This window comes from Cervus canadensis, chromosome 21 (assembly GCF_019320065.1).
Source record: "Cervus canadensis isolate Bull #8, Minnesota chromosome 21, ASM1932006v1, whole genome shotgun sequence".
In the NCBI taxonomy this organism is placed as follows: Eukaryota; Metazoa; Chordata; class Mammalia; order Artiodactyla; family Cervidae; genus Cervus; species Cervus canadensis.
The window spans coordinates 25,562,199-25,588,761 of NC_057406.1; the positions used below are offsets into that span (position 1 = coordinate 25,562,199).

At 37.9% G+C, this 26,563-nt stretch overlaps 1 protein-coding gene across 1 annotated transcript in view; it reads right to left on the reverse strand.

The window, feature by feature from the left end:
• The window catches only part of SLC15A5 (solute carrier family 15 member 5), an 89,445-nt gene extending 64,590 nt beyond the window's left edge, over window positions 1-24,855 (reverse strand). Inside the window, 3 exon segments of the mRNA XM_043441531.1 lie at window positions 11,215-11,384; window positions 21,617-21,839; window positions 24,495-24,855. Coding sequence (XP_043297466.1) covers window positions 11,215-11,384; window positions 21,617-21,839; window positions 24,495-24,855 — 754 coding nt within the window.
• Between the last annotated feature and the right edge of the window lie 1,708 nt (window positions 24,856-26,563).

Sequence of the window (26,563 nt, forward strand, 5' to 3'; positions counted from 1 at the left end):
AGTTCAAGTTTCCCATAGTAAAATTCTAGATGAAATGCATTGTAATCAAGTTCATTTAAATGCCACAGTGTTGGTTTTCAGATTTAAATAAAGAATATTAATTTCTTTTTATAGTTATAGAGTGATGATATTGATTGGATCTGGTCTTTTCTTTAAGAGTTGTAATAGACCTATTATGTCAGTCTTTGATTAATTGAGGAAGCTGGGGGCCTGGTAATTGAATATGGAGCTTTTCACCTCTAAGTCACTGAATCAAATCCAACCCAAATTGGTAGTGACCAAGAATGATTACAGCAGAGGCTCTTTGGCGGCCTCTGGGAAGTGTGTTGAGGTCAAGTGGAAGTATGTCGGGATAATTGCTGACAGGAGACAGGCTCATATCTACTGTCACTGTTGTCTCATAGTCACTGTGGCCAGACTTGGATGAAAGGCTCCCAGAACTGAGAAGTCCAAAGGAGACAGACATCCCTGTGAGTGGCCAAGGTTTGTGTCTCTTAACAACGGAATAATTGGGACATCTCTTTACTACTGGAGGAAGAACTGCTCTATTAGGAAACTTTCTCAGCTATTTCAATTAGTTTACTTAAGGTTTTGGTAAGATGAGAACTGAAAATGTCTTGATGAATAGTCTAGAGACTGAATTTGAACAGGTCGGGGCTTGGAGGCTTAGCTTCCTGACATTTCCTTCTGATCCTGCTTCAGTTGCTCATCAACCTGTTCTCTGCTCAACTCTTGTGAAACAGTACCGAGTAGTCAGAAGGGTTATTATTGGTATTGATCCAGCTTACTCTGTGCTTTCAAATAGGCTTTATTATTAAATGATAACTATTTGAAGGGTAAAAGATTATTTCCAGAGGCATTTTCCCTAATTTCCTTCCTATGTTTTAAATTCAGGATTTTATTGAATATAATGTTTTAAATTCACTATTTCTTCTTCACATAAACAAATCACTATGTCTCAAGGAAAACTGGGATCTACTTTTATGTGTGATAAATTGGTATCTCCAATCTTATTAAATAGTTAATATTGCTATCTTATTATTTCTAAAGAAAGGGAGTTTGAATTAGTGCTTCTGAAATTAGCTGTGTTAAAAGTTAAAAGTTTTTAAAGGAAACTATAAGCAAGGTGAAAAGACAGCCCTCAGAATGGGAGAAAATAATAGCAAATGAAGCAACAGACAAAGGATTAATCTCAAAAATATACAAGCAGCTCCTGCAGCTCAATTCCAGAAAAATAAATGACCCAATCAAAAAATGGGCCAAAAAACTAAACAGACATTTCTCCAAAGAAGACATACAGATGGCTAACAAACACATGAAAAGATGCTCAACATCACTCATTATCAGAGAAATGCAAATCAAAACCACAACAAGGTGTCATTACACGCCAGTCAGGATGGCTGCTATCCAAAAGTCTACAGGCAATAAATGCTGGAGAGGGTGTGGAGAAAAGGGAACCCTCTTACACTGTTGGTGGGAATGCAAACTAGTACAGCCACTATGGAGAACAGCGTGGAGATTTCTTAAAAAACTGGAAGTAGAACTGCCATATGACCCAGCAATCCCACTCCTGGGCATATACACCGAGGAAACCAGATCTGAAAGAGACACATGTACCCCAATGTTCATCACAGCACTGTTTATAATAGCCAGGACATGGAAGCAACCTAGATGCCCATCAGCAGACGAATGGATAAGGAAGCTGTGGTACATATACACCATGGAATATTACTCAGCCATTAAAAAGAATTCATTTGAATCAGTTCTAATGAGATGGATGAAACTGGAGCCCATTATACAGAGTGAAGTAAGCCAGAAAGATAAAGACCTGTACAGTATACTAACGCATATATATGAAATTTTAAAAGATGGTAATGATAACCCAATATGCAAAACAGAAAAAGAGACACAGATGTATAGAACAGAATTTTGGACTCTGTGGGAGAAGGCGAGGGTGGGATGTTCTGAGAGAACAGCATTGAAACAAATATATTATCAAGGGTGAAATAGATCACCAGCCCAGGTTGGATGCATGAGACAAGTGCTCAGGGCTGGTGCACTGGGAAGACCCCGAGGGATGGGATGGGGAGGGAGGTGGGAGAGGGGATCGGGATGGGGAACACATGTAAATCCATGGCTGATTCATGTCAATGTATGGCAAAAACCACTACATTATTGTAAAGTAATTAGCCTCCAACTAATAAAAATAAATAAAAAAAATTTAAAAGTTTTTTAAAAAAATTTCTCAACTATAATAGTCAATACATTTGTGAAGTATGATAAAATGAAATACTTAAGAAATAACATAAAAACAAAGATACAAAATACAAAACCTGATCATGAGTATTAAATTCAACAGATACATGATGTAACTTTCCATAATACTTCTACATGTTTTCTCCCAGTGACTTTTTTTGTTTGTTTTTTGTTTGTTTGTTTGCTTTTTCTTTGTTTCACACTAGTAACAATTTATGATAAGCATTGGTTGATGGACCAAGTTTTGAGTAGCCTACCTTGAATACACACTTTGAAAAATGAATTTATTTAAACAAATAAAATTGTATCTGATATGGTGATATGAAACAATAAAAACAAAATGATTAAGAACAAGAAATGATTAAGTATGAACGAGGTCTAAAATTTTAGCTAGCCCTTGAAGTGTGCACAAGTGATGCCAAACAGATGTGAATGCCAACATTCATTCATTCATTTAACATATTTATTACATACCTACTGTGTGCCAGTAACTTTTCTGGTCCTTAAGAATATAGTAGTGAAGAAAGATCTATAGGTCCCTGAGAAGACACTACACACACTGGGAAATACTAGGTGAGTTCAGTGGTGAAGACAAAGTGAAGTTATAAGATAGAGACTGGAGAAGAAAGGTGTGTGTGTTCCTGCTCAGTCATGTCAGACTCTTTGTGATCCCATGGACTGTGGCCCACCAGGCTCTTCCATTCATGGCATTTCCCAGGCAAGAATACTGGAGTGATTTGCCATTTCCTACTCCAGGGGATCTTCTCGACCCAAAAGTCAAACCTGCATCTCCAGTGTCTCTTGCATTGACAGGCGGATTCTATACCACTGATCTACCCGGGAAGCCTGGGGTTGGGTGTAGACGACACCTAAAGAGTTGAAATTTGAATTGAGAGTTGAATAGACTGGAAATAGGCAAAATGACCCAGAGGGAGCATATACCAAGCGTGTCATGAAGTAGAAATGAGCTGGGAGAGGCTCAGAAACAGTAAAGGTCAATGAAGCTGTAGCTCAGAATGTTGGAAGGAAATAAGGTCTAAGAGTTGGTCAGGGTCAGACTTTACGGGCCAAAGTAAGGAACCTGGAATTTATTTTTCATGTTATGAGAAACCATTAAGAAATTTTACACAGAGTATACATAAGATATGATGTACGTTTTAGAAAAGTTACTCTGGAACTCGTAGTTGCGTGCATAATGGATTTTAAGGAACAAGAGACAAAGATGGAAGACAGTTAACAGGTAGTGATGACTTGACCAGAGAGCAGCAAGAAGAGAAGTGAACAGAACAGGATGTGTTTACAAGTCAATGACAAACCCCTAACTACCCACCCCCCCAATTCCTTCCTCCCTGCTAACCATAAATTCACTAAGTTTGTTAGTCTGTTTCTGTTTTATAAATAAGTTCATTTGTATCTTTTTTAGATTCATATAAGTGATATCATTATGATAACTGCCTTTCTCTTCTGATTTATTTCACTCAGTATATACCAACAATGACTAAGTCCATCCACGCTGCCATAAATGGCATTATTTCATTCTTCTTAATGGCTGAGCTTTCATCACATATAATGTATACACTGCTATATTTAAAATGGATAACCAACAAAGACCTACTCTATAGCACAGGGAACTCTACTCAATATTGTATAACTACCTAAATGGGAAAAGAATTTCAAAAAGAATAGATACTTGTATAAATCACTTCACTGTACATATGTAATACAACATTGTTAATCACCTATCACCTAATCACCTATACTTCATTATAAAATAAGATGTTAAAAAAAGACTAAGATGTGTTGTTGAAGAATCAACAGGATATTTTGACATGGGGAGAGGCTGAAGAAATGAGAAGATTTGAGGATGCTACTTCTGTTCCCCTTACAGGAGATGGAAAAGACAAGCACATTTGCAGCTGGATGAATTAAGAGTTGAGGTTTGGTCAGCTTAAATTTGAGATGACCCCTAGATAACCAAATAAAAATGGTGAATAGGAAGTCAGAAATGTGAGTTTCAAGATGAGGAGAGAGGGTAAATGAAATGGAGTGTTTGGTGTGGGTCACTTAAGGAAAGAGGGCGAAGAGAGAAGAATGGGGTCCTGGAATAAATCCCAGGGCTGTGTTTCAATACTTTGGCCATCTGATGTGAAGAGCTCACTCAAGACCCCGATGCTGGGAAAGACTGAGGGCAGCAGGAGAAGAGGACGACAGAGGATGAGATGGTTGGATGGCATCAATGGACATAAGTCTGAGCAAACTTTGCGAGATAATAAAGGACAGGGAAACCTGGAATGCTGCAGTCCATGGGGTTGCAAAGAGTTGGACGCAACTGAGTGACTGATCAACAACTCCATTCTCATAAGAATGAGAAAAGGTGGCCAAGGAGAAAGAGTGGACAATAAACTAGATGGACTGTTAGTCAGAGGAAAGAGGAAGTAATAAACCTAATTGATAAGGTGAACTGAGAGGGAGCCAGTAAGGAGGAGAGAAAAAGAGCTATGCTGTACTCTGTCTATGCAGAGGGAGCATCCATTATCCATTCAAACTGTAACTATCCCTACGTGTCAGGAGGGAAGTCTCACTGAAAACATCTGTATCCAAACATCATACCACATTCTTGGATTAATCTATTAGGCTTAATGGGAAACTCAAGCCTTCTGTACAAATAATATTGTGTGTCTTGTAGACTCAGCCTTTAAAAAAATCCATTGTCATTATAATCCTCAAATTGCTTTTCTACACCAGGAGCAGAAACTGGGAAGTTGAAAAAAAAAAAAGCCTGAAATGAAAATGCAACTGAGACTTCAAGCTCCAGTTTAAACGTGCGTGGCAAACACACCAGGTGTGCACATTTTCAAATTAAACAGACGAGCTATTTTAAATGCTTATTGCCAAACTTAAAAGATCGTAACCATTACTATTTTTTTAAAAAAACTTTAGAAAGCAATTTTTTAATTCTTTGTACCTTTAAGTCCTTGGCTCTGATGGTCTGCTCCTCTGACCTTGATCTAATCATGAATATCTATGCCACTTAATTATAATAAAAAATCCTACATTGCACTCTAGATGGTAGATGCACTTTTTTTCCCCCTTCTTTGGTCACCTGCCAGTTCTCAAAATTACAGCAGTGGGAAGAAATGCAAATGAAGACTGTGCTTGACAGCTAAACATAATGGAATGCATGGTCCACATTTGAAAAGTTACCTTAAAATAAAAGGTAGCATATAAAAAATCATTTCTTTAAGGTCACCCATGGCTTTGAATTACAGCTTTGAGGAAGTTCCAATTTAGTTATCAGAGAGGAAGAAGCCAAAATAAGGATGATATACTTTCCTAGAGGGAGGACAGAGTTTTACTTCACCATAGTTGGGTGATTGTATAACTTTGAAAAAGAAAACAAAACAAAGCAAAACAACTCAAAAATATTCATTTTATAGAGTACTGTGTAAAGTAAACCACTGGTGAACATTTTATAATTTTACCTGCAGCTAATACAATTTTTTTCTTGTAACTGTCCAAAGAAAGGTTACCTTATCACATGTTAAAATATGTAGCATGTGAACTACAGTAGTCTGGCAGTAAACAGAGCTGACCAAATAGATTTGTATGAAGAATTGTAGTTCTTTATTCAGATGAATATATACTTTCAAATAGGAGATTAGGAAGCAAATGGTTGGATGCTGAATATTTAGAAAATCTGAATGTAAAAATTATGTATGAGCTTCCCTGTTGGCTTAGAAAGTAAAGAATCTGCCTGCAATGCAGGAGACCCAGGTTTGATCCCTGGCTTAGGAAGAAGCCCTGGACTAGGAAATGGCAACCTGCTCCAGTATTCTTGTCTGGAAAATCCCATGGACATAAGAGCCTGTACGCTGCAGGCCATGGGTTGCAAACAGTCAGACACGACTGAGTGACTAACACATTCACAAAAGAAGAATTATGTGAGAATTACATACTCCAGAATATGCCAAAGTGGTCTTTTGACAAAAGTTTATACTTCCTTTACATTTTCCTCTTTTTTGCCTTTTGGGGCTGACAGAGAGGATCCCTTAGACATCTTTTTGCATAATGAACCCATTCCACAGGCTGCCAGGAGGCTGTGTATTGCCCAGCTGTGACTGACAGAACACAGAACTTGGAGAAACAAGGCCGAGGCTTCCAGGGTGATGTTTTCCCTGTCTCACTGCCTCAGTACGTGGTGTAAAAAAAAACAAGCTCTAGCCTGAGAAAAATAAGATCTGGGTTCTGGTTCCACATCAGCCACTGCCTGTGACATCTTGGGCAACTCATTAAATTCAATTATGTCTCATCTTCTGCACTCAGTTTAACAATAACAAACACTAAGCATTTACTATATTCCAAGTATGTATACGACTCAGGAATTTTCTTTTATAATTAAATTTATTTATTTTTAATTGGGGCTTCCCTTGTGTCTCAGGTGGTAAAGAATCCGCCTGAAGTGCGGGAGACCTGGGTTTGATCCCTGGGCTGGGAAGATCCTCTGGAGAAGGTAAAGGCTACCCACTCCAGTATTCTGGCCTGGAGAATTCCATGGACTGTATAATCCCTGGGGTCACAGAGTCAGACACGACTGAGCGACTTTCACTGATTTTTAATTGAAGGACAATTGCTTTATATTATTGTGTTGATTTCTGCCAAACTGACACATGAATTTTTAACTGTATTCAGAAATAGATCATTTCAACACAACGTGCTAGGTGAAAAAGTAAAGCTCAGAATGGTACAAGAACAGAAACAAAGTCCATGGAGTATAGTCTGTAAAAGGGAACACTGTGCCTTTCTTGCCCACCTCACTGGTATGGGGTGAAATGAAGTACAAGTGGTGAATGTGCTTAATTTTAAAAAATATAACTTCTTGCATTGTTATTAGTGGTAGCTGTATAGATAAGGGGTAGAAATAGTGGTAACAGTGAAGGTACTACTGAAAGTAAAATATGTTAGAAATTAAGATCAGAGTTTTTATAAACAAGAGAGATAATATGAACAGAGTGACTGATCAAATAAAGAGAACAGAAATTCCAGAAATCCAAGTGGTGGTATACAGGAAGGTGGCACCTCAAAGCAGTGGGAAAAAATACACTTTTTAATATGAGGCTGGATAATAAACAGTCATATGGAAAAAGATAAAATTGAGTTCACTTTTAAAGCTTATTCTAATACAATTTCCTAATGGGTCACAGATATAAAGGTAAATATATATATATGCCAAAAGAAATATGAATGAATTCTTTTATAATCTGGGAGTGAGGAAAACTTTTTCACCATAATTCAAAATCTAGAAACATAAAGAAGATAGGTAAATTTGATTTCAAACATAAACTATGCAAAGACAAAGCAAATAGACAAAAGTCTTGTGCATGGAAGGGCTCTTCAAGTGGCTCAAGGGCAAAGAATCCACTTGCAATGCAGGAGGTGTGGGTTCAATCCCTGGGTCGGGAAGACCTTCTGGAGAAGGAAATGGCGACTCACTCTAGTATTCTTGCCTGGGAAATCCCATGGACAGAGGAGCCTGGTGGGCTACAGTCCACAGGGTCACAAAGAGTCAGACATGACTTAGCAACTCAACAACAGCAACAACTTGTAGTGCTGTTCATCACAGCACTATTTACAGTAGTAGACCATGGAAGCAACCTAGATGTCCATTGACAGATGAATGGATGAAGAAATTGTAGTACATATATAAAATGGAATATTACTCACCTATAAGAAGGAATGAATTTGAGTCAGTTCTAATGCAGGGGATGAACCTAAAGCCTATTATAAAGAGTGAAGTAAGACAGAAATATTGTATATTAATGCACATATATGGAATCTATGGGCTTCCCAGGTGACAATAGTGGTAAAGAACCCACCTGCCAATGTAGGAGACATAAGATACGCGGGTTGAATTCCTGGGTTGGGAAGATCCCCTGGAGGAGGGAATGGTAACCCACTCCAGTATTCTTGCTGGGTGAATCCCGTGGACAGAGAAGACAGGTGGGCTACAGCCCAGTCCACAGGGTCACTAATAGATGACCTGTTAGTTGTTTTTAATAATAGGTTAAAAACAACTAATAGATCATCGTTGGAAGACACTGAAGTTCACCTCATTAATTTGAAAATCTAAAAATAGAGGGAAAAAAATAAATAAATACATTTCTATATCTGTTAAAAAAAATAAAAAAAAATAAAAATAGAGGGAAAGAATTAGACACTTATAATCTTTTCCCTCAAGAAAATTAGAGATACCAAGGGAACATTTCATGCAAAGATGGGCTCAATAAAGGACAGAAATGGTAGAGACCTAACTGAAGCAGAAAATATTAAGAAGAGGTGGCAAGAATACACAGAAAAACTGTACAAAAAAGATCTTCACGACCCAATCATGATGGTGTGATCACTCACCTAGAGCCAGACATCCTGGAATGTGAAGTCAAGTGGGCCTTAGGAAGCATCTATGACAAAGCTAGTGGAGGTGATGGAATTCCAGTCGAGCTATTTCAAATCCTGAAAGATGATGCTGTGAAAGTGCTGCTCTCAATATGCCAGCAAATTTGGAAAACTCAGCAGTGGCCACAGGACTGGAAAAGGTCAGTTTTCATTCCAATTCCAAAGAAAGGCAATGCCAAAGAATACTCAAACTACCCCACAATTGCACTCATCTCACACACTAGTAAAGTGATGCTCAAAATTCTCCAAGCCAGGCTTCAGCAATATGTGAACCGTGAACTTCCAGATGTTCAAGCTGGTTTTAGAAAAGGCAGAGGAACCAGAGATCAAATGCCAACATCCGCTGGATCATCAAAAAAGCAAGAGAGTTCCAGAAAAACATCTATTTCTGCTTTATTGATTATACCAAAGCCTTTGACTGTGTGGATCACAATAAACTGTGGAAAATTCTGAAAGAGATGGGGATACCAGACCACCTGACCTGCCTCTTGAGAAACCTGTATGCAGGTCAGGAAGCAACAGTTAGAACTGGACATGGAACAACAGACTGGTTCCAATAGGAAAAGGAGTACATCAAGGCTGTATATTGTCACCCTGCTTATTTAACTTATATGCAGAGTACATCATGAGAAACTCTGGGCTGGAGAAGCACAAGCTGGAATCAAGATTGCCGGGAGAAATATCAATAACTTCAGATATGCAGATGACACCACCCTTATGGCAGAAAGGGAAGAAGAACTAAAGAGCCTCTTGATGAAAGTGAAAGAGGAGAGTGAAAAAGTTGGCTTAAAGCTCAACATTCAGAAAACTAAGATCATGGCATCTGGTCCCATCACTTCATGGCAAATAGATGGGGAATCAGTGGAAACAGTGGCTGACTTTATTTTTCTGGGCTCCAAAATCACTGCAGATGGTGACTGCAGCCATGAAATTAAGAGGCGCTTACTCCCTGGAAGAAAAGTTATGACCAACCTAGACAGCATATTAAAAAGCAGAGACATTACTTTGCCCACAAAGGTCCGTCTAGTCAAGGCTATGGTTTTTCCAGTAGTCATGTATGGATGTGAAAGTTGGACTATAAAGAAAACTGAGCTTTGAAGAATTGATGCTTTTGAACTGTGGTGTTGGAGAAGACTCTTGAGAGTCCCTTGGACTGCAAGGAGATCCAACCAGTCCATCCTAAAGGAGATCAGTCCTGGCTGTTCATTCGTAGGACTGATGTTGAAGCTGGAACTCCAATAATTTGGCCACCTGATGTGAAGAGCCGACTCATTTGAAAAGCCCCTGATGTTGGGAAAGATTGAGGGCAGGAGGAGAAGGGGATGACAGAGGATGAGATGGTTGGATGGCATCACTGACTTGATGGACATGGGTTTGGGTGGACTCTGGGAGTTGGTGATGAACAGGGAGGCCTGACGTGCTGTGGTTCATGGGGTCACAAATAGTCGGACATGACTGAGCAACTGAACTGAACTGAACTTCCTTTCCTTACACAAACTGTACTTCTGTGTAATGAAATAGTTATTAAGAATATATTTGAGCTAATAAAACTTCTCTTTATAGAACTTCTTTATAGAATTATTTCAGCTAATAAAAGAGGAAGAAATATAGAATATCACCAACCTGCAACCCCCAATGGGATCTTAGATTTAGACAAAAATTATCAATGGGTACTGACCCTGAAAAAGCAGATAACGAGACAGTGTGAAGTACCTAACACCATCTGTGAAGGAATTTTGCCAAAAATGAAAAATCTGAATCTGATCAACGATCTATGTTTGTCAGATGTTTTAGGGGAAATAAAAAGGGAAAACCTTTGGATGACATTAAACGGATGTAATCAGCAAAATTCAGGTTGTGTGAGATGTTCAGATTTCTTAAGGATAAAAATATTGAAAGGAGAGAAATAGAGATGAAGGGGAAATATATATGGTTTAAGGGACATAGCTGCCATTTGGAATATATGGGCCTTATTTGGATTTTATTTGAATAAACTATTAAAAAAAACAAAATAAACAGATTTTAAAAGGGAAACAGATTTTTTTTTGACCATCTTAAGAAATTCTCTGTGTGCGTTAATGACATTGTGATTATATTTTTCAAGTATTGAGCATATATATAGGTTCTTTTTATACACACACATACAAAGCACTATAATATTTAGTTCTTGCTTCAGAACTACCAGTAGGGATGGGGAAAAAATGAGTAGAAATGAATTGAGAATCGTTGAAGCTGAGAGCTAGATAGAAGGGTTCATATATGATTTTTTTCTACTTTTGTTTATGCTTAAAATATTCCATTAGTAAAACTTTATTAACAAGGGGAAAATAAGATAGAGATTATTGATATTCTTACAGATTCTGTTGCTCTCAAGTGAAGTAAGTGACAGACTCTACAAATTCTCTGAGTTGAAAGTGAAATTATAGGGAATCTAAGAGGAAGAAGATGTGTTAAGAAAACCATAAAAACCAAAAAAAAAAAAAAAAAAGTAAAGTGAGATTTACTTACATTTTTCTGGCTGATAAATCAGGTTATAGTGCATCATATAAAGAGTTATCAGAGCCATAAGTGTGGACATAAAAGGAATAAGTAAAACCAGGGCCCAGGCCCCTGAGTGCTGGATATAAGATATTCCCAGAAAGACCACAGTTGCACTCAGGTTCATGATCCAATAAAACCTGGGAATCAGAAACAAAAATAAAATTGCCATTGAGTAGCTTCATATAATAATTGCTAATTTTAATTCTTTTAATAAACATAAGCTATAAAGTAGTAGTATATGAGCCAAACTAGATTTTGCAAATATTGTTTATTAGCTTTTTTTTTCAAATTCCATTTTTAAAATTTTTATAAAAATTTTCAAGGCTATTCTCCATTTATAGCTGTTACAAAACAGTGGCTCTATTCCCCATGTTGTACAAATACATCCTTGTAGGCTATCTTACATACAACAGTTTGTACCTCCCACTCCCCTAGCCTCTATAGTCCCCCACCCCATAACCACTAGTTCATTCTCTATATCTGTGAATCTGCTTCTCTTTTGTCATATTCACTAGTTTGTTGCATTTTTTAGATTCTATATATAAGTAAAATCATACAGTATTTATCTTTCTCTATCTGACTTATTTCACTTGACAAAATACCCTCCAATTCCATCCATGTTGCTGCAAATGGCAAAATTTCTTTCTTTTTTATGCCGAGTAGTGTTCTATTGTATGTATATGACACATCTCCTTTATTCATTCATCTATTGATGGACACAGGCTGTTTCCATATCTTGGAAACTGTAAATAATGTTTCTCTGAATATTGGGGTGCATGATTCTTTTAAAAATTAGTGGGTTTTTTTTGTTTTTTCAGATATATATATCCAGAAGTGGAACTGCTGGGCTATATGGTAGTTCTATTTTTGGTTTTTTGAGAAACCTCCACGCTGTTTTCCACAGTGGCTGTACCAATTTACATTCCCACCCCCAGTGCACAAGGGTTCCCTTTCTTCCACATCCCCACCAACATTTGTTATTTGTGTTCTGTTTGATGATAGATGTTCTGATGGGTGTGAAGTGATAGTAATATCTCATTGTGGTTTTGATTTGCATTTCCTTGATGATTAGACATGTTGAGCATCTTTTCATATGCCCGTTGGCCATCTGCATCTCTGTTTATTAGCTTTCTTATTAAATACATACTTATTAAGTGGGGTCTGGTTGCTCACTGCTCAAAAGCCAATAAAGAGGCAAAGTTGGTAGGAAGAAAAAATTGGTTTGTTTTGGGTGCCAGCAACTAGGGCAGGGGGCTTCCTTGGTGGCTCAGTTGGTAAAGAATCCGCCTGCAGTGCAAGAGACCCGGGTTTGATCCCTGGGTCGGGAAGATCACCTGGAGATGGAAATGGCAACCCACTCCAGTATTCTTGCCTGGGAAATCAGAGGAGTCTGGTGGGCTAAGTCCATGGGGTCACAATGAGCTGGACATGATAACCGGGGCAAGGGGAGAGCAGACTCCTGTCCAAAGGCTGACTCTCTTCCACTGACAATCAATAGGCAAGAGCTTTTATCGGCAGAGGAAGGGGGCTACATATAGAAACAGTACAGTGAGTCTGACGGCCATCTTGAAATTGGTCATATGGTGGTCTGACCAATGTCATCTTGTCAATTTAAGTTTTGAATATGTATGCACCCATGAAATGATCACCCCGTTCAAAATCTTGAACATCTACTCTCCATAACTGACAGGAAAGTAATCAAATGACAAGCACGGTCATGCCGAGTAAGCTGACTGACTATAATCTACTAATAGTGATTTATTTATCACCATGCAGGGGAGGTACAAAGTTAGAATCTTCTAGGACAATGGGATAGAGTCCCTTGGCTCTACCTCAGGTCATCTTTAATGCTTCTGCAAGCCGCACACTTGAACTGTGGCTGGTAGTAACAAAGAGAAGCTGGAGCTGCAAGCAATGTTATAGTCCTTTTTAATCTTTAAGAAACCCTGTTTCAAATGCTAAGTATTGCGGAGAAATCCAAGAGGACACCGTGAGACTCTTCAGTACACCACTGGGGAATGTAAACGGAATTACTCTAAAGAGGGTCAAGGAAAATTACAATTCTTCCAAGACTTACATCTTGTGAAATATAGTTATAAACCAAAGAATTATAGTGCTGAGTATCTCTGTATAGGAAGAGATTTCACATAAAGTACTAAGTGTATTTTAACAAATGTCACCCGACCTATTTGATTGTGTAATTTTCTAAAAGAATTGCCTAGTACAATCACGCTTTATATACGTCTTTGTTGATCCATGGACAGGACAAGCCATAGATAATTAAGGGTGAAATTATATATGTATCAACTGTAAAAAAAATAAAAGAAATAAAAATCCACAGTCTTCAAATTCACCATTAAGACTCCTTTCATCTCATAGCTCACTAGCAAATTGAATATATAAAGCACCTCTCACACAGAAAGTCAGAGAGCAAAGCACTAAAGCAAAATAAATACCAGTGATTAAGGAAAATTGAAAGCAGCAGTAAAAATATGTTTCTTTAGTCTACTTTTAAACACAGACTGGGAACTGCAAATAATTGGGAGTATATATAAATGGTAATTTTTTTTTTTTTTTTGGTCTTCATGATTCCACAGTGTTGAATACAAATAAAGGGGAAAAACCTTATTGCTGCAAAATTTAGCAAACCTTTTGGGATTAATAATTTTAAAGTTCGCCATAATTTATTTAGTAATAATTTTTAAAGTCACTCAAACGTTTTATCATTTTTTAGATTGACCAATTTTGACATGCTTCAGACTTATTTTAAGTTATTATAAGAGACACAGTTTGAAATGGGCTTTCCATCCTACTTGAGAACATAATGAAAGAGGGGAGGAAAACTTCCAGGCATCCCAAGCCTCAGCGGACAATTTTAGGAGTTCAGAGAGAATATGTTATTCTTCATGGAATGATACGGAGATAATTCACCAGGATTATGGTGGCTCTTCACCGGGATTTGTGGCTCTTCAATGGGTTAAAATTGAACTGTTTAGAAGAGTCAGTGTAACACTTGGGCGCTGATTTCATGGTGGATGCGGTTGTCAGTCACTGCTCCTTCTAGCATAACCACTGGCCCATTCAGTTCAGTTCAGTTCAGTCACTCAGTCATGTCCAACTCTTTGCGACCCCATGAATCGCAGCGCACCAGGCCTCCCTGTCCATCACCAACTCCCGGAGTTTACCCAAACCCATGTCCATTGAGTCAGTGATGCCATCTAACCATCTCATCCTCTGTTGTCCCCTTCTCCTCCTGCCCTCAATCTTTCCCAGCATCAGGGTCTTTTCCAATGAGTCAGCTCTTTGCATTTGGTGGCCAAAGTATTGGCGTTTCAGCTTCAACATCAGTCCTTCCAATGAATACCCAGGACTGATTTCCTTTAGGATGGACTGGTTGGATTTCCTTGCAGTCCAAGGGACTCTCAAGAGTCTTCTCCAACACCAGAGTTCAAAAGCATCAATTCTTTGGCGCTCAGCTTTCTTTATAGCCCAACTCTCATATACATACATGACCACTGGAAAAACCATAGCCTTGACTAGACAGACCTTTGTTGGCAAAGTAATGTCTGCTTTTTTTGAAGTACTTCAAATAATCATCTAGCTGACATGAACTTGGAGAAAGACAGACCAGAGGCAGTTTTGCAGTTTCTACTTAAAATTATTGGATTATAATTGATTTACAATGCTTGTGTTGGTTTCAAGTATACAGTATAGTGAATCTGTTAAATAGTACATATATCTATTCTTTTTCAGATTCTTTTCCCACATGGGTTATTACAGGATATTGAGTAGTATTCCCTGTGCTATACAATAGGTCCTTGTTGATTATCTATGTTATAAATATAGTAGTGTGGGCTTCCCAGGTGGCTCAGTGTTAAAGGACCTGCCTGCCAATGCAGGATCCAGGTTTGAGCCTTGGTCAGGGAGATCCCTTGGAGAAGGAAATGGCAAGCCACTCCAGTATTCTTGCTTGGGAAATCCCATGAACAGAGGAGCCTGAAGGGCTACAGTCCATGGGGTTGCAGAAGAGTAGGACATGACTGACCAGTTAAACAACAGTAATATAGTAGTATCTGTGTGTTCATCCCAAGCTCCTAATTTATCCCTCCCTGCTAAGTTCCCCTCTTTAACTGTAAGTTTGTTTCCAAAATTAATGAGTCTGTTTTTGTTTTGTAAATAAATTCATTTATATAACTTTTTTCTACTTTTCATTTGTAAGTATTTTTCAACAATGCTATTAAAGAAAAGACAGCTTAATAAAAGACGGTCATTGATTCTGGTGGACAGGCAGCACGATTAAAGTAAAAGGTTTATTTTTAATTAAGAAATTCGGGGGAATGCTTCATCCTCTTTCTTTGCTGTCCCTGCCTCTCACTCTTCTAACTTGCTCTCATTCCCTTTCTGTCTTTATTTTCCTTTCTTCTGTCAACATCCCAATTTTAACAGTTGTTAATGTTGCTGAAGAGAAAACCAGGCCCAAAATAATGTCACTTGGGCTAAAGTTCATGATATCAAACCTAGACTTAGATACATGACTTACTTGAAGTTTTGAGCCTCCCCAGAAATGTAATCAACCAGTCTGGAATGCTCTGGTCAGCATCAATGAAGTCATCTGTCTTGTGAACCCCTCCATCCCTCAGGAGAAAAAGCAGCAACCTATGTACTATAACCCTTGCCATTCCCTTCCCAACAACCACCCGCAAAAGAAGATATCCTGGCCCCAAAGTAATGCTTTCTTTTCTTTTGCTAATAGCTCTCTTGCCCCACCCTTCTTCCTACAAAAGCCTTCCATTTTGTACAACCCTTCAAAGCACTCTTTCGGTTGTTACAAGAGATGCTCCCCAATTCATGAATGACGTAATAAAGCCCACTAGGTCTTCAAATTTACTCTGTTGCTTTTTTGAAAAAAAAAAAAAAAAAAGGTGTATCATTTTCTGAGTTCAAGATATTTGAACCACTGCGTGTTTATTGACAATAAGTCACTATTGATGCATCTACAGCTTAAAAGCCACCACACAGGCCTTAAGAAAAAGCTGGAAGCTGCAGGATCAGTAAGAAATGTAAGAAATTTATTTTTTTCCTTTTCTCAATACTGTTTAGTTTGTCATTGCATGTTAGAGAGGAATTCTGAATGTATTTTCTGAATGTTGACAATTTTGGCAACGATAACAGAGGAGGTGCCTGTTGTTACTATGGTGAGTGGGCACATTTGTTAAACTTGGCTGGAGCCCAGGCAAATAGAATTTTGGAAGGTCTAGTGGTTTTTTTTAAAAACTGTTTACAAAAAAAAAAAACAAAAAAAACTGTTTACAAGCTATTCCTCAGTATTCAACTTAGAAGATATTCTGAGTGCAAGCATACCTTGAAGATATCAATACAACGGGTCTAGTTTTAGACCGCTAAGATATAACCTGGGGCATGAAGTTTTTGGTGCAAAAACTTCTTGGTTTCCCAATGTATATAAAAGTTATGTTTACACTACGCATTAAACTATGCATTAAACATGCAACAGCATTACGCCTAAAAAAATAATGTGCTTACCTTAATTTAAAAATATTTTATTGTTAAATAATACTAACCATCATCTGAGCCTTGAGTGCACGGTGGTAGTAACATCAAGGGTCACTGATCACAGATCACCATAATAAATAAAATAATAATAATGAAGTTTACATACTGTGAGAATTATCAGATGCTTCAGAGACACAAAGTCAGCAAAGGCTGTTGGAAAAAATGGCACCAATAGACTCGCTACACACAAGGTTGCCATTAACTTGCAATTTGTAAATTTTATAAAATTTACAATTCATAAAAATTTATAAATTTTTGAACTTAAAAATTCTATTCCCTGTGAAGCACAGTAAAGCAAAGCAATAAAAAGAGTTATGTCCATGTTAATGAGTACTAATAAGAAATGAGTTCTAATAAGACTATGCCAAGAGCTGTTTTGATTTTGTTAGCTGAAATGTATCTTGCAAATTATGATTTTACCATTGCAAAATTGTGTAATTTCATATTTTGTTTTTCTCCTCAAGGATTAGGTAGGATTTCTCAATCAGGTAGATTTCTGGAGTGGTAAAGAAAAACTGTTATGAATCATCAAAATTTTCTGAAGCATCTTGGTACAAAATAAGTGCTTCCATTAGTGTTTAGCTCCATTTCTTTTCAAGAATCCAGACCACATGTGGAATTCTCTTTTCTTAAGTCTCTGGAACTATTTTCAAAATTCTGAGGCACTTGGTAAAAATGCACATTCCCCAGCTACGCTCCCAGGAAATTCTGATCTGAGAAGTTGGAGGTAGGGACATGGGCAATGTTTTTTATTTGTTTTGTTTTTTAATTAATTCTTATCGGCGTATAGTTACTTTACAATGTTGTGTTAATTACTACTGTACAGCAAAATGAATCAACCATACACATACATGTACCTTCTCCCTTTTGAATTTCCTTCCCATTGAAGTCATCACACTGCATTAAGTAGGGTTATGGGAAACACTTTTTAACAAAATCCTCAAGTGGTTCTTAAAATCAGGCAACACTGCTTGAGAGCAGTGGTTCTCAAACCTAACTACTTAGGCAGCTTTAAAAAAAAGCCTCGTCTCTGGTTCCCACCTCAAATTAACACAATCAGAATTTCTGGTGGCAGGGTCCAGGCATCAGTATTTTTAAGCTTTCCCGGACATCTAGGTTTGAGAATCACTTCTCTCAGACAATACTCTAATACTCCCTGGTGGCTTGGCTGGTAAAGAATCCATCTGAAATACAGGAGACCCAGGTTTGATCCCTGGGTTGGGAAGATGCCCTGGAGAAGGGAATGGCAACTCACTCCAGTATTCTTGTCTGGAGAATCCCATGGACAGCGGAGTCTGGTGGGCTACAGTCCATGGGGTTACAAAGAGTCAGACACAACTAGGTGACTAATTTCACTTTCTGTCAGACTATACTTTAGTAAAATATTACAACAGGTTTGAAAAAAAAGGCTGTGGGATAATAATTTTTTACCTCTAGTGTTTTCCTAAGAAAAAAAATATTAAATTTGAGTATTTTAAATCAGAACACTTAGTAGGAGACATATATTATGTAGAGTCAAACTGAGTACCAGATAATCAAAATTTCAGGGATGGAATAATTCAGTCTCTAGACTTTTACAAGAAATTTACCAATATACTATTTGAGCCTTTACAGCATGTAGAATTCACTCTGGTAACTGGTTCACAAGAGACTATGCTATGCAGACGGGATGCAAATTATCAGGTGAAGTAAGTAGAGATATGAGTGAGTGAATGTTAGTTGCTCAGTCATGTCTGACTCTTTGCGATCTCATAAACTGTAGCCCACCAGGCTTGTCTGTCCATGGAATTCTCCAGGCAAGAATACTGGAGTGGGTTGTTATTCTTCTCTAGGGATCTTCCCAACCCAGAGATCGAACCTGGGTCTCCTGCATTGTGGACAGAATCTTTACCATCTGAGCCACCAGGGAAACCCAAAGTAGAGATGTGAGGGAGCAAGATTTAAGTTTAACTGTGGTAGGATTTAAAAAGTACAGTCATGAACAGACTTAATTATTCACCATTCAGTTCGCTTCCGGAAAAGATTCTGCACAGGTGTATTTGTTTATATGATCTCCAGTATGGTAACTCTTATACCTCAGAGTTTGGAAAACGCTGAAAGAGCCAGGTTCAGTTCTGGATGATGGCACAAGGAGAAGTTGGCAGATTATTATGCCTCTTGATTTCAGGGAGCTTAGCTTTATTCTTTCAATGAGGTACATATTTGAGGATGATCCAGTACCAGATGGTGATGTTGGCTGGGAGAGGTTTTCTCACCTACATTTGGCAGCTCCACTCGGAAGTGGTGCTTTCAATGCCTGAGACTTCCAGTCTCCACTATTTCACATGATCATTGGGAAGCGTTAGGTGGTAGAGATGCAATGACACATCTCATTAAGGGCCCCGTAACTATGAACATCTGACATCTGTGCTGAAACCGGAATTGGATGCAACCTTCAAGTGGTGGATTCAAGTGGTGTGTTGCTTTTTCAAAAGCCACTACTGAAATTTATTATATTAACCAGGCTTGTAATTTCTAGGGGCATTTTGATTTGAAGAAATAGATGATAAATCAATAGACTGCTCATTTTAAAGATGACCTTCTCCTAAATGGCCTTCCTCTTTCCCAGAAGTTGGAAGATGACTTTAGCTGACGACTGATTTGTCATTGAATAACACTGGTCATAGCTACCCTGATTTGAATACCTATAATGTGCCATGGTATTTTGCGTAAAAAACTCCACAATAGCACTCCAAAGCATCCACATTCTGTGGTTGAGGGACCCGGGGCTTTGAGAGGTGAAGAAACTTGCCGAAAACCGTAAGACACCTAAGTGACACAGCCAGGTTCCTGCCAGCTGTCTGGCTGCCCAGCAAGAGTTCTATCCATTTTGCCACCAACCCCTGCAGTACGTACAAGAGTAGAATGAACATTCATTTCTATAAACTGCAACAAGCAGCTGTTCATAAAAGTTTTTCCACAGTTTAGTATTTGAACTGAGAAAGAAAAAACAACTATCTTCAGCCTTCGAGGAGCTTATTATTTCTACAGTCTTTCATCATGTTAAAGAATAACACTCTATGATTCTTTATATCTCTTTCTCAGCGCCCTTAATTTAAAAAAATGTTGCATGATCCCTTTATCGGAGATTTTAATGAAATCAGAAAATAATAAGTAACCCAATCTAAAGGTGTTCATCTTAAATGTGGCCTGGCTGCAGAAATTCATTTTCACCCCATCCCTCATCCCCCTTTCCAATGTCCTAAAGCACAAACCCATTGGGTGTCCCCTCCGTTTCCCTGAGGAAATATTTCATTCATATAATGTCTCCTTTGTAATCAACGCTGAGAAATGTCACTTTGATTAAACACAACTCTGAATGACTAAGACCACAGTACAATAAATTCTCCAGAGCTATCTTTCAGAACAACTGATTGCTCTCTAGTCTTAATCCTCCAGAGTCTTATTTAATCAAAATGATGTTGCTAATTAAGGATTAAAACCTCCGAATAGAATAAAAAAGAAAGATTTTTCTTTCTCCTTTGGGCAGGTCAAGGAGGCAGAATTTGCTGTAAGGAAGTAAAGAGTTCCTTCCACCTTTGGTAAAATAGCATTATTCTCTTTCATCTGGACTTAATCCAAAATAGGCCTGAGTGCTTTGTAATATTAATATAATAAAGCAGGAGGGTGGGGAGAAGGAAAGGAAGGAAGAAAGAAAGACAGAAAGAAAAAAATGAACTGTCTCAGATAGCTACATGTAACAATATCTAAATAATATGTATTATAATTTTTTCATTTAATGCTTTAATATGAGTTCTCTTTAGACATTTTGTCTGATGCTATTTCTACTTTGCTTTTATCTATTGCTAACACTGGTGAAAAAGACAATATTTTAGAAAAATGTTGCTAGCTCATTTCACAGAGAAGAGGAAGAAAGACAACATATCTCAGATATATCTGATATCCACTGATGAATGACAGTAACAACGAAGTTCTCTACTAATTGTTGAACTACTTTTTCTTAAGATCAAAATTTCAATTTTTTCTTGAATTTGCATTTGATAATTAAAATTGGTTCCTTAGAAATCCATAACACTGTAAAAGAACTCACTGGGAGAGAAAGACTCATAGAAATGTGGTTTGATTTCTAGGGACTAGAAATTCTGTCAGGTGCTGGGGGTGAAGTGAATGTGAAATAGAGATGCTGGTTGATGCTTTAATGGATATTTAAGAAGTAAAATTCTTCTTCCATCCTTCTCATCTTCTTGCTGAATTTATAATCCCTGCTGAATTAGTCTATTACAATGTAGACATAACTGAGAAAAACAACTTATTGATTACTTATTAATTAGTACTATGTGCCATGTTCTCTGCCAGCAATATACATATTATTACCTCTAAGAAAATCCAAGGAGAGGTATTATGATAACCCTTTAGAAATGGTTAAACTCATAAAGAATAAATGGCATGACTAAGATCAGGCAATTGTGTAGAGATGAGATTTCCAACCAAGGCCTGTTTGGCTCCAAAACCATCTTCTATTCAATATGACACACCATCTCACACTTGTTTACGTGGAGGACAAATTCATCAATGTGTTTCCAAAAGGTGCCGGTAAGCTGTATTGGTCTATACCTGACTCACAGGCCCCCAGGACTACTGGCTTAATCACAGGTATTATCTCACTGGTACCCAGCCCAGTCAATGGCAAAGACTGAATGACTGCCATCAAAATGGAACCAGAGAGCAAACAGTGAGAAATGCACAAAGGGAAAAGGATGTCATAAGCCTGTTTTCTCTCCTAGCTAGTGCTACTTACCAGTTAAAAAGGGATGTTCGTTTCTGGGATCCACACTCCTGAAGGCTGTAAGCACCCAATGGACAGACTATAGCTCTGATTCCTCCTGTGCCGAGACAGACGGCCAACAGTGCTACGTGAAACAGCCTCCTCTGCTCTTGTTTGGGTACGTTGTTAATCAGATGGTGAGTGCCTATGTAGAAATCCTCCAAGGGAAAGGCAGCCACAGATAATAAAGCAGAGCCTGTAGATGGAGGAAAAGATAAATAAATATGCATAGACCACTGACTCACCAAAGCACACCAGAAATAAAGTTTTTCTGCTGAATGTAGCCTCGTCTTGTGACAATCTTGTTAAAATATTAATCATGGCAATTCTGGAGGTAATATAATTTTCCTAAAAGTAAATATTTCCCTCAATATGTGTTTTTAATGAATCCAGAGTTCTAAGTTTATTTTTCCCTCAAACTCAAACCACCTCTCAGAATGTATAAACAAATCATGTCCATTTTGGAGGAACTTTTTATTTTGTATTGGGGTATAACCAATTAACAATGTTGTGAGAGTTTTAGGTGAATAGCAAAGGGACTCAGCCATACATATACACACACTGCTATGTTTAAAATAGATAATCAACAAAGACCTATTGTATAGCACATGGAACTCTGCTCAGGGTTATGTGGCAGCCTGGATGGGAGAAAGGTTTTTGGGAGAACAGATCAAGTCCATTTTAACAAAATTAAAACAATTCAGAAACACTTGATGTGAGATACTAAAGATGTCTGCACTCCCACCCCTCAAAGAAAACCACCTTTCCCAAGGGTTATTTGTTCTTAATCAATAGAGAGAGAAAACGCTATGATCTTAGGCAACTCAGAAGCCTGTTAAAGAAAACTTTTTTTGGGTTTTTTTTTTTTAGCATGAATTGCTTATATTTTTCTTTTTAAAATTTTTTATTGGAGTATAGTTACTTTACAATATTGTGTTAGTTTCCACTGTATAGCAAAGTGAATCAGCTCTAGGTATACATATACATATATTCCCTGTTTTTTGGATTTCCAAATGTCCATCAACAGAAGAACAGATAAAGAACATGTGGTACATATATACAATGGAGTTATTACTCAGCCATATAAAGGAATGAAATTGGGTCATTTGTAGAGGCACGTATGAACCTAGAGACTATCATACAGGGTGAAGTAAGTCAGAAAGAGAAAAACAAATAACATATATCAACACATATATGTGGAATCTAGAAAAATGATATAGATGATCTTATCTGCAAAGGTGATTGGCGTTGATGTATATGTACACTACTATGTAGTCTGTTACCAAGTAAAAAAGAGTAAATCATGCTTAAATGCCTCCTCATCAGAAAATACTCCCTGATACAGAAGAGCAGTCTTGTCACTACCTAGTCTGTCCTGTCCACTTCCCCAGCTTTATTTTTCATCATTGTACATTGCTTCTGCTGCTGCTAGGTCGCTTCGGTCCTGTCCGACTCTGTGCGACCCCATAGACGGCAGCCCACCAGGCTCCCCCATCCCTGGCATTCTCCAGGCAAGAACACTGGAGTGGGTTCATTGTACATTACCACCCAACAAAATAGCTATTTCTTGATTTTCTCCTGTCACATTTGAGAAAGTTAGCTTCATAAGGAAAGAGACTGCCTTCTTCTCTGTTACATTCCAGAACCTGGAACAATGCCTAGTAGTCAATGAGAAACATTTGTGGAATGGTGAATGAATATTTGCCATGCAGTGACTTAGTTTATGTTTCACAGAACTGAAGCAGTTTCCAAGTTTGAATCACACTCTGATTGATTCAGTGACTGGTACTTGACCATCTGATGGAAATGTGCACAGGCTGAATACCTGCTACCCATCACTTCCTCATCATCTTCCCCGTCACCCAAAACTGCATTTCTGCTGCCCTGGTTGGTTTTGATGAACTACCTTCCTAAGTTCCTCAACTCAGAACTTGGAGTTAATTTCTGTCCTTCCATCATATTTGTGCCTTTGTTAATGAGTTTTTTTATGGTTTTATGTTCTTTCCTGGATTGATACTTCTCCATCACCTAGCCCAGCATCCTGAGATTTTCTGTTCTCTCTCTAACCTCTCACTGTGATTGTTTATTGAAAGATTTCCCAAATATATTCATCTTATCTTCAATAACTCCTTTGTGTCTAGAAGACCACCTTGAGCTTCACAGTCTAAATTTCTAAACTGTTCATCCACTTGGTCTCTATACCTTATCAAACAAACTTGATATTTTCCCAACATTGCTTGCAATCACTTCGCTTCCCAAATTTTAAGGATATATTTCTTTCTTTGCTATGTAAAGTAGCACAGGATAGTGTTAAATTCACTCATTTTTTTAGCAGGTAACTATAGCTCATAACATGGAAATCATGTATTCAAATGCAATCTTAATTACTATATGACTAATTAAAAGACCTTTTTTCATGAAAATGTTTCACAGTTATTCTACATGAACTTCAAAACACCTTTTTAGCACATTTCATTTTAATTGTGAAGCAAATGAACGTCACATTTCACATAGAATTTGTCACAAATTTGGGCTTGTGATAGAAAGGGGAAAAGGAGGGCATTCTATAGAAGGCAGACATTTGAAGATATAATTAATATAAAATATAATCACTGCAATGATAAAGGTATCAAAGCAACTTCTAACACACACATAGAGACACACATACATACATACATACTTACGAGTATCTCTCAAATTATACAGAGAATAAAATAAATGGAAACAACATTCTAGGCTCATTTATTACACTTTATACTAAAAACAAGGTGGGAATAACATAAATCAAGCATTCTAATAAAAATCCACTAAAATAAGTTGTAAAACAATCCAGTCAGAAGTGGACACTCACCTAGAAAATGCAGAAATAAGCAAATATGGACCAGTTTGTTTCTTCCTAGGCAGACATCAGCAAGCCAACCTGCAAACACCCGGGTAAGGATTGATGCTCCAATAAAACACAGGTTCAAAATGGCGGCCTGGTAATTGCGATAACCAAGCTTGACAGTACAGAAGGGAATCATATTGCAGACGACTTCGAAGAAAACGAACCTCTCACACAGCTCTACTAGAAGCAAACAGATTCCAACTTGAATTTTTTGCACAGAGTATGAGGAAAACAAATAACCAATATGTCTCACAGTTTTCTCCTTCTCGATGCTGTGATTTAAGGGTACCCTCTCATCGGTGTTTTTAAAGCCTGTAACAGACATGACTACCCTCCTTGAATACTACTTACGTTAGTGGTTTGAACTTGGTGATTTTTGCCCCCATCCCTCTAATGAAAAAATAAATAAGATCTTTGCTTTGAATTTCACAACTCCATGCTAAAGTTTCATAAGGCTTTTTTTGCACGTTAATGTTCATTTTGATGATCCAAGAGAACATGAGAAGAGACATGAGTAGTTAAACCATGGTGCTCAGTGTGACCACATCTGATTTGTTTGTCTAATTACTTAGAGGCTAAATTAGGCTTTTCCTCCAAAATTTATATTGAATTACATGAATCCAGTTGCAAACATGTGGAAACTCATCTGCCTCAGGCTGATAAAGGTTTAAATACGGAGGCAGAAGGAGCAGTTTTTCAGGAGAATTTGAGCACTAGATCAAGAAATAATTTGAGCCTAATAATTTCTGATACTTTAATTAAAACAAGCCAGAACAGTACCTAGAGATAAAGCGCGAAAGGAAATCTGTTTGGAGGGGGCAGGATACCTTATCATTATTACATTTCTTGTTATTTTTGGTTGGAATTCTGATAAGAAAGCTAATTAGGTAACAAAAGTGCTAGTACATTTAGGTAACAAGCAGAGTTTGCAAGAAAGTAATTTAAGTGCGCTAATGAAAGGAGAAATTTTTACACAAAAACCCTGTTCCTTTAAGTTGACCCCATGCCTGTAGAACAGCCTCTCAGAGGAAATCAGAATGAAAAGGCGCTATTTGATTCATTATTAGTCAGCAAGAGGGGTACAGCAGCTATCCTACACATGCTTTGGGGAATGTCGACTCTGGTATCACCCCGACCCTCCAGCTGGGTGAATGGATGTTAACATTCTATTTTGGAAAGCAGAAGAGCACAAATTAAGCTAAAAAAGCAGCAGTAAAAAGAGAACATTTTAACAGTTAGGAGTTAGTTTAGCAGAAGGACATAGGAAGACAAGGGAATAGAATTATTGGGTCAAAGTCATAATAATTCAAAACATAGGGGGAGAGTACAGGTATGTTATTTTCATGTTGGAGTCGAAAGCAGAAGACTGACAAAGACTTTTGACTGTGATTCTTTGACCTGAGAGATTGGGTGCAAAACACTTTGTGTTGACCTCCTCTAAGAGTCTCATTGGAATGGTGGGCACCAGCTCAGCACTACTTTCCCCGCTTTGGCTAACAATGCCCTGTTTTTCCTTTGTGTGGAGTGATCATGCAATTTCTTATCCAAACTTACACATGTTTGTGAGTGAAACTGATGCTATTTATAGTTATTCCTGAGAAACAGGTACACATTGGGATTGTCTAGAGCAAACCCCAATGTGTGGTCCTCCTATCTTTGAGGAACGAGATCCTGGTGGGGCTTTCTTCTGGCCAAGGGAGATCAGCCCATGGTCTAAGATGGTCCTTTAGTTGTTTCTCCACAAGGAATTTTAGTCATAAGTGGACTGATAAGATTAGACCTGGTGGAAGCTGAGTCTGATAGTACTACCCAATAGGGATTGTCCATATGCCCCTGATGGAGAGTTCTGGTTCATATTCTTCAGGAGGACATGGTTAGTTTTTCCTTCTGTAAATGACTCAATTTCTTTTCTTAAGAAAAATCTTTATTGAATTGTTATGATACTGCTTCTGTTTTATGCCTTGGTTCTTTGGAGTGCCGTGTTGGGTATTAGCTCCCCGACCAGGACTTGAATTCACACCCCCTGCACTGAA